General features: G+C 39.7%; 1 protein-coding gene across 1 annotated transcript in view; it reads left to right on the top strand.

Annotated features, from left to right (window-relative positions):
• OTULINL (OTU deubiquitinase with linear linkage specificity like) overlaps positions 1–6655 on the top strand; it is a 32170-nt gene extending 25515 nt beyond the window's left edge. The window contains exons 6-9 of the mRNA XM_033178815.1: positions 1255–1383; positions 2686–2955; positions 3753–3926; positions 4243–6655. Coding sequence (XP_033034706.1) covers positions 1255–1383; positions 2686–2955; positions 3753–3926 — 573 coding nt within the window. The 3' untranslated portion in view covers positions 4243–6655. The remainder of the gene's footprint in view (positions 1–1254; positions 1384–2685; positions 2956–3752; positions 3927–4242) is intronic.
• The last annotated feature ends 3119 nt before the right edge of the window (positions 6656–9774 follow it).

Below are 9774 nucleotides of genomic sequence, written 5' to 3' on the forward strand. Positions count from 1 at the left end.
AATTTATAAAAGAAAGAGGTTTAATTGGACTTAGGGACAGTTCCACGTGTCTGGGGAAGCCTCACAATCATGGCAGAAGTCAAAGGGGCAAGTCACATTTTATGTGGATGGTGGCAGGCAAAAAGAGAGAGCTTGTGCATGGGAACTCCTCTTTTTAAAACCATGAGATCTTGTGAGACTTACTATCATGAGACCAGCACAGGAGAAAGACTTGCCCCCATGATTCAGTTGCCTCCCGCCAGGTCCCTCCCATAACACATGGGAATTCAAGATGAGATTTGGGTGGGGACACAGTCAAACCATATTAAGTGAGACCTTGTCTTTAAAAAAGAAAACAAAACAAACCAACAACAACGGAGATTCCCAGGCTCAACAAACTGAGTAGGGTGGGAAAATGTATTGGATACTTCTGATGGATTAGATTCTTACATTCACCATAATCTTATTTAATCCTAACAAGAGTCCTATAAAATGCACAGTATTATTGGTATGTTGCAATGGAGGATGAGGCTAAAAAGTTAAATAATGCATGCTGGTTAAGTAATCTCTCAGCTGGTGAGTGACAGCCAGGTTTGAACCATAGAGTGCATCATTCTAAAATCCACCTGTTCCCTGATGTAATATACTGCCCTAACATCATTTGGTTAAAAATAATTTCTAAAGGGCTACATATAGTAAGTTTGGTAAATATTTTATCAAAAAAGATTGTTTCTATGAACACAATTCTATGTTTTCATCCCTTGTGAAATTGTAAGAATATGATGTAAAAATAACCTAAGGCACAAATCTAAAAGAAGGCAATATACTTACCGTTGCTGTAGTCTTTTAAAATAAAGATTGCTAAATGAGATAAGATTAGGCCAGGTGCTGTGGCTCACACCTGTAATCCCAGCACTTTGGGAGGCCAAAGCGGGCAGATAGCTTGAGGTCAGGAGTTCAAGACCAGCCTGATCAACATGGTGCAACCCCGTCTCTACTAAAAATGCAAAAAATTAGCTGGGTTTGGTGGCTCATGCCTATAGTCCTAGCTACTCAGGAGGCTGAGGCAGGAGAATTGCTTGAACCTGGGAGGTGGAGGTTGCAGTGAGCCAAGATCACGCCACTGCACTTCAACCTGGGCAACAGAGTGAGATTTCATCTCAAAAAAAAAAAAAAAAAAAAAAAGAGATAAGGTTGTGTGCTGTGTTATACACCAAACTGTGTGTAATAAATGTTCATATGCTAATCATAGTTGGCATCTACTTCCTTTTCAAGCTTCCTGAAAAACTGCTGTTTTCACAAGGTTGTAATTGGATTCAGCAATACAGTTTTGGTCCTGAGAAGTATACAGGTTCAAATGTGTTCGGAAAATTACGGAAGTGTGTGGAATTACTGAAAACACAGGTGAGTGTTTGCGGGGGGAATAAACAAAAAGACTAGGAATAAAAGCACATATCCTAGGTAGAGCCAGTTTTTTCTGATGTCAGGGACGTTGTTTTATGTTAGGAAAGTAAGAAGTGCAAGCAGAAATGCTTCTAGTAACTGATGATTTCCCTCCTTATTCTTCCTTCTCTTTCAAGAAGTGAATGAGAACAACACTGTTCTACATGATAATTAGGCCCTATAGGGTCGGGGGCTTCTGTGGGCTGGCCTGCAAACCTTACCAGTCATGTACCCTTGTTTCCCTAGAAAAATGTGGTATAAGTTCCAGGCAAGGTGCTCAGAAATGCTCTTCTGGAATGCACCCCATTCATAACATGGTAATGGCACAGATGTAATAATTTGACTAAGACTTCTTCCTGTCTTTCAATAATGACACAGATTTTGAATGATCGAAATGAATCCTGAGCCTACCACTAGCTGGGTTACTTGGGAAATAACCTTTCTGGTCCATAGTTTTCTTATGTATTAAAGAGAAACATCAGTAGTGTGTATCCTGTACCATTATTGTGAGGATTCAATGACTTAATACACAGAGTGTTTTAAACTGCACAGAATACACAGTGAATGTTAAAGCACGCTAGCACTATTCGCTGGAATATCCTTTGTATAACCCATCCGTCCTAGGTAGGCAGTTTTGGAAAACTAACTTGCTTTGTATTTTTACCTAGTAGGTGATACTTTTTGAAAAAAATATTGTATCTGAACTAATTTCTTATTGTAAACGTTTTATGGTCAGCTTAGGCTTCTATAACAAAATATCACAAATTGGGTGGCTTAAACCATAAACATTGATTTTTCACAGTTCTGGAGATGGGAAGTCAGAGATCAGGGTGGCAGCACGGTGGGGTTTTTGGTGAGAGCCCTCTTCCTGTTTTAGAGACAGCTGTCTTCTTGGTGTGTCTTCACATAGTGGAAGGAGAAATAACTAGCTCTCTGGCCTCTTCTTATAAGAGTACCAAGTCCATTCATGAGGGCTCCACCGTCGGGACCTAATCACCTCCCAAAGGACACACCCTCTAATACCATCACCTTGGGATTAGGGTTTCAACAATAGGAAGTTGGGGGAGACATGTTCAGTCTATTGCAGTATACTTTTATGGTTAAAAAAGATCAAACAGTGCCAAAAGATACAAAGTGAAGAGTTAAAGTTCCACTTTTTTTGGTTAATCTTTGGTTTATTTTATAAATACGTTAAAAGTTTTGGAATGGTGTATGTCTTCACCTTTATCCTTCTGAATTTCACTTTTACATCTATGTTTTTAGTGGACTGAATTTAATGGAATTAGAGATTATCACAAAAGAGGAAGTATGTGCAACACCCTTTTTTCAGATGCCATTCTGGAATATAAACTTTATGAAGCCTTAAAGTTCATCATGTTGTATCAAGTCACTGAAGTTTATGAACAAATGAAGACTAAAAAGGTCATTCCCAGTCTTTTTAGACTCCTGTTTTCCAGGGAGACATCCTCTGATCCTTTGAGCTTCATGATGAATCACCTGAATTCTGTAGGTGACACGTGTGGACTAGAGCAGGTAACCGGGGAGGAAGAACTGCTGGTATTTGATTAAGGATGCTGTGGCACTATTTGAACACAGAGGTGTCTGGGGTTGACTTTTAAGTGGTGATATAAGCAACTGCAGAGAGGTGGTTGATTGATATTATCACCCCTCATATGAGGAAAAGAAGACTAATACATTCATTTCTCTGTGCTGGCTGCTTTGTGTCTCCTCAGACCTGTGGCCAGAGAGCACCAATTCTGGGGGCCTTTCTGACCGCTCACACTGCTTCCCAGATGCTAACAGGTTCTCACATAGACATTCACCAGGAAAAAGTCCAGTTGGAAAATGAGATCGTTTTGGGAAAGCATTTGGTTACCTATTGCAGATAAATAGAAATTAATTGAAACTTTCTAAAGCCAGAAAATGCTTTTATCCCTCTAGAAAAGAGTTTCTTTTTTGTTTTCCTTTCCTAGAGGTGAACAAAATTATCTGACATTTTTAAACAAATGGATATAAAATGATATATAACTGATTGGAAAATAATGCAGTTTTTATCGTGAGTGTTCTTTTATTTTTTCACTAATTTTTTTCAAGTAACTTTTTCCTGTGATTTTTACATGCTAGTCTACAGAGTTATTCCTATGCTCATTCCCCTTCCTTCCACACAATGAGCGTTTGTTCTGAACTCTGTGCCCACTCAGTGGTGTATGGGCAGGTCTGTCAACAAGCAGATGATTTCATAAACTGCAGAGGAACACCTCCCCCCACCGTGTTGGGAGGCAGGAATTTGCAAGTGTGTAGCTGTGACCTGTCTTTCATCTCATCCACAGATTGATATGTTTATACTTGGATACTCCCTTGAAGTAAAGATAAAAGTGTTCAGACTGTTCAAGTTTAACTCCAGAGACTTTGAAGTCTACTACCCAGAGGAGCCTCTCAGGGACTGGCCAGAGATCTCCCTGCTGACTGAGAACGACCGCCACTACCACATTCCAGTCTTTTAAGTCCGCTGGGGGGGCCGGGCGCGGTGGCTCAAGCCTGTAATCCCAGCACTTTGGGAGGCCGAGACGGGCGGATCACGAGGTCAGGAGATCGAGACCATCCTGGCTAATACGGTGAAACCCCGTCTCTACTAAAAAAATACAAAAAACTAGCCGGGCGCGTTGGCGGGCGCCTGTAGTCCCAGCTACTTGGGAGGCTGAGGCAGGAGAATGGCGTAAACCCGGGAGGCGGAGCTTGCAGTGAGCTGAGATCCGGCCACTGCACTCCAGCCTGGGCGACAGAGCGAGACTCCATCTCAAAAAAAAAAAAAAAAAAAAAGTCCGCTGGGGGCCGAACAGCAGTGCTCACCAGTGACAGTGGTCACAGTTGCAAGTAAAGTATCTCTCTGAAACCAAAGCTAGCATTTCAGCATGGAAGGAATTAGGACCTTTTCTCCAGGATTACAGGTACACTGGATACAGCCATGCATGGATGGTTTTCCTTTATTTTTCAGTGATTTCCTCTGAAGCAGCTGCACTGATATATTTGGGTGTTGGTGGCTTGACTTTGTCCATAAGGACGTGGCCACTTCACATGATGGCAAGCCTTTAAGAGCACAAAGAAGTTTAATATGGACAACAGCAGCAAAAAGCAAGAAGAAAACAAGTAGGGAAAAACAGCTAACCTGGAGAGAAAGAATTTCTTTAACCTTTATGTTCTTCATTAAAAATCTTATCTTGGACTGATTTGGGGGATTTTTAGAAACATGGCCTTATTTTATAAGCATGAATTTCCCAGGAATCTTTGTTACATTTTAATTTTTGAAAACCATTTGATTAAGTGTATGTGTGTATATATACATATGTATGTTTATATACATACATGTATCTATGTATAGTTTTGTATATACATATATACACATAGACATACAGAGAAATAACCACTACTTTGTAATGCTGTACAGTTTGTTTTATATTTCTTTACTTTTTTTGTTACTATTTTATCTGGCGAGCTTAATAGTTTCATTTAGATTTTTAAAATTCTGTAGATTAAAGCAAATGACAGTTACTGAACTATCACAAAAATATTAAACTGTGGTACATTTAATGTGTGTTTAATGTGTGGAATCTCATTATGGTAGGCAGAATAATGCCCCATGCTCCCCAAAGATGTGCTCCCCGAAGATGTCTGTGTCTGAGTCCTCAGAGCCTGTGAAGGGCTAAATGGGTTAAATGGGAAAGGAGAATTAAGGTTGCAGGTGTAACTGAGATGCTAATCCACTGATGCATTTTGAAATAGGGAGATTTGTCTGGGTTCTCCAGGTGGGTCCAGTGTAATCAGAATGGTCCTTAAAAGTGAAAGAGGGAATTGGAAGAGTGTCAGAGTCAGAGAGAAATGTGAAATGTGGAAGAACAGTTAGAGAGAGATGTACCATTGCTGGCTTCGAAGATGGAGGAAGGGTCCATAAGCCAGGGAGTGCAGGCAGCCTGTAGAATTGAGACTGGAAAGGAAACAGAAACTTCCCCATAGCCTCCAGAAGGAACACAGCCCTGCCAGCACCTTGATTTTAGCCCAGTGAAACCTGTGTTGGACCTCTAATCTGCGGAACTATAAGATAATAGATTTGTGTTTAAGCCACTAAGTTTGTAACATGTTATAGCAACAGAAAACTAGTGTTCTCAGGCTAGTTTTTTGTCATCTTTGTTTTGGAAATACTTTTCTAGTTTAATTTGGTAATTTTTACCTTGGAGGTACTTTGCTAGTCTGTTTTGAGTTTCAGTACATAAGAATAATTTTTAAAATCTTGCTAATTACATTTTACTTCAAAGTCACAAATCCCTTTCTAAGAATGACTTACTTCACGAGATATTTAGCACTAACATTTTCCCAGATGTTCATATTATTTGTGCCATAAATTAAAAGGGAATGTGTTAAATGCTGTCATGTCTGAAGTTAGCATTCATATTCTTTTGCAATGGGGATGATCTGTCGTGTGTACTACGTGAATCATGTCTGATGGTAGCTTGTTCCCACTGTCACTTTGTTTTCTGGTTGAAGATTAATGTGCTCAGCCACACAAACAAGAGTTCTTCATTGACCTCTACAGTCACTGCCTGTTTGGAAACATCTATGGTTTTGCATAACCCCTGTCATTTAACTGACAGTGTTAGAAGATTTCCCCCTAATGTGTTACTGTAACCAAGAAAGCATGAACGCTACCCTTTCTGGTGACAGCCTGTCATGGGCTACTGTGACTGATACTTATAGAATTGTTGCTCCGAAGTTTTGGGTCCACTTGAGCTGTCCAGGAGCCTGCCTGGCATTTGTGTATTACCACTCACATTGGATCTCCTTACCAATGTAATTATTTCCACATCAATCCAGGACTGAAAGGAAAAATTTTTTCACCAGGATTGGCAGCCTGTAGCTCTGTGACCTCAGTCAGCCCATCATGTTGTGCTGTGGTGCAGGGAGCAAGAATTCTTTAGAGAACCAAGTTGTGAAAAAGATTTCAATCCAGTGAAAGTAAAAAGTCAGAGGACATTTGATAGTTGCTGTATTTTGGGAAGATATCAAAACAGGTTCTTAGGGAGGAGATATGAGGTGTTGTTTTGTTTTATTTGTTTTTATTCAATTGTATAATGAATATAACAAATTAAGTAGCCAGAAGGAGCTACATATAAATTAGCACCACTTTTAAATGTCAACAATAAATTTGAGGTGAGCTTCCTGTGTGATGCCAACATTTAAATGTCTTTCTAACCTTATATGTTTCAAATGGTGAGAGAACTGTAGCAAAAACGCAAACATAATGCCCTTGTCGTTTTTTGATTTTAGGATACGTTTCTGTCTTAAATTTTGGCCTTACGTGTCCATACTGAGGGGCTGTATGAATATTAGTACAAGGATGACTTTTACTGTGGTAAAATATGCATAACATATAATTTATATTTTAACAATTTTTATTTTTTTGAGATGGAGGTTTGCTCTTTTTGCCCAGGCTGGAGTGCAATGGCACAATCTCGGCTCACTGCAGCCTCCACCTCCTAGGTTCAAGCGATTCTCCTGCCTCAGCCTCCCAAGTAGCTGGGATTACAGGTGCCCACCACTATGCTTGACTAATTTTTTGTATTTTTAGTAGAAACGGGGTTTCACCATATTAGCCAGGCTGGTCTCGAGCTCCTGTTGGGCGATCCGCCCACCTCAGTGTCCCAAAGTGCTGGGATTATAGGCATGAGCCACTGCGCCTGGCCTTAACAATGTTTAAGTAACAGTGACATTAAGCATATACACATTATTGTGCCACCCTCACCACCATCCACTCTCAGAACTTTTTTAAATCTCCAAGGCTGACATTTTTTCAAAGCAGGCAACTTTAATTCCCTACCTGGTACCTGGATTCCTTTTCCTTTTCATGCTGTCTTTTCATCATACCCTTCTAATCTGATTATTTCCTCTGGGCTTAAAAGATCCTCAGTGGAGAAGTACAACCTAAGAAGGAGGTAGGTGACCAAATGGATCAGGAAAATCGTGTTTTATCTCCCAAGTAAAACTATAACTGTGGGTGGCTTCTGGACGCAACTTAGAATATTATCATTGAAAAGTCCTCAAGAAACTATTAATTCAGAACCACCCTGGTGACTTGAATTTCTTGAGTGTCTTCATGGTCTTGAACCAAAGTCATTTCCACCCAAGGGAGAGTCAGGTGAAAGTCCCCAGGGAACTTAGTCTAGGGGACAGGAGACCTCCAGACTAAGCTGGTGGAGGATGGGCTTAACTTCCAAGAGAGAAGAGCAGCCGGGATCATGACTTTTCCCAGGGCTTTTCTGCAAGTGGGTATTGGATGGAAATATTTGTTGTTCTCAATCAGATGAGTTTCTCCTATTTTAGTGAGACCAAAGAAAGACAATTTTAATTCTGTCCAAGCTGGTCTTGAGGATGGGAAAAAAATATCTAACTTTTCTGAATGCTCTGGAAATGTTGGAATTCTATATCAAAGTATGTAACTGTTTTAAACTGATGACTAACCCAATATGTGAAAATATATACAAGCATGAATAAAGGGATGACTAATTCCAGAATTAGCAATAATTTTCTCTTAAATAGTAAATTCCTAAAGCTGTATGATTCTGTTTGCAAGAATGTTTTTCACACTGCTTAATAAGACCAGTTACTGTGTAAAACAAAGAAAAAATATATATATATATATGTATTTTCATGGATCTGAAACTTTAACTGTCTATAGGGTGGCTTGTCATAGTTGAACATTATTTAAGTTATTGACTATATGTAGGTATACTTTTGCCTATAGCCATGCACTTTTTAAAAGTTTTAATTATTTAATTGACAAATTAGCTATTCATTTTCCTTCAAATCCTATTTTTATCACAATGTCCATTTTATAGCTAGACACAAAATTTAGTGGGTCCAAATTGTTCAATCACTTCTGTGTTATTTGTTCAGAACAGTGGGTCTTTGCTTAATTCATTTTTGTTTTAATCCCATCATATTCCTTTAGGCCAAGAACATGAAAGCTTATTCGGATTATATTTATGCTTAATATCAACATGGTTTAAAAGTGGACAGAAAAACACTCACTCATGTATTCAGCCACCCATGGACTGGAGTGCTCTGTAGAACAGCCTGAAGTGTACACCATGTCTCTGCACTTGAAGCTCATGGAATGTGTTGGAGGAGACTCGAGCTCCATGTGGGAACAGTGTGACCTAAGAGCCAGCATGGAGGAGGGCTGTGTGAGCAGACTGCTGTAGAATGCTAACGTTACCATCCTAGCTGGTGTCTTGTTCTGTTTAAAAAAATCAAATTTCTGTATTTAATTGACGTATTGGTCCTTATAGTCAGTACCATCAGGTCTTAGATTGTTAAGCAGTTTGCTGCCACCAGACCAGTGAGGGTCACTCACTTATTTGTAATGATTCTTGGGAAGTTTAGTCAAGAGAATATCCTTGAATAAAGAAGTACATGTTTTAAGTATTTTCATCATAGTCTAGGTGGGTTGTAAAACCCATTTCCACACGAGTATAAATTTAAAACAGAAACATGAAGGTGTCAGTAATCATTTTGTTTTGCTTGTTCACAAGTTTGAAAAGATGCATGAGGCACCAATCATTGACACTGGAATGCTTTAAGGATGGTTTTGACTTTACCCCATTGTGCCTTGTCATTTGTCAACAAACTTATTGGGCCAAACACAAATGGCTGAGACACTCCTGGCCCCATTTCTTGTCATCGTTGCCATCTCCAAAGACAGACTCTGGGAAACAACCTGGGAACTGCTTCAAGTCCATGCCAGGTCATGGCTTCGTTCACTGCCCGGCATGTATCCGGACTTCCTTTGGTTGCCGGCTTTTCTGCTGGACCAAGAGATTCATGGAAAACCCCAGGGCAATGTGAGGAGAAGCAGCTGGTACAGACTGACGACGAAGGAGAGGACCAGAAAAGCTGCTTGGGTGTGGTGGAAGTTTCAGTGTAATGTGATTCCCAGTAAGCACATCTGTGACTCCCTTAAATGAAAAGGGGCAGAGATGGGACGCCTGGTAAAAACGGTGTTTGTTGTAACATTTTAGTATCATTGTGGGTAAGTAGAACAGACAAATGTTTACATCTCTTATGAAAAGCTACCTTTAGCCATAAACATTAAAAGGAAAACTCAGCATTTAAAAGAAAAACTCAGTATTAAAAGGAAAACCCAGAGTGTTTTTGATCTGTGGTTAACTCATCTATCAGCAAATGGTTAAGTAAGTAAAATTAATTTTTCCATTTGGTGTGTATTTCACAGGGTAAGAATGAAGTGCTCCAATCTGCTTGTGAGACCCGTTAGATTAGTAGTTGCATTTGGGACCGTTCCTC

Source organism: Trachypithecus francoisi, unplaced genomic scaffold (genome assembly GCF_009764315.1).
Source record: "Trachypithecus francoisi isolate TF-2019V2 unplaced genomic scaffold, Tfra_2.0 Lachesis_group2, whole genome shotgun sequence".
Lineage (NCBI taxonomy): Eukaryota > Metazoa > Chordata > Mammalia > Primates > Cercopithecidae > Trachypithecus > Trachypithecus francoisi.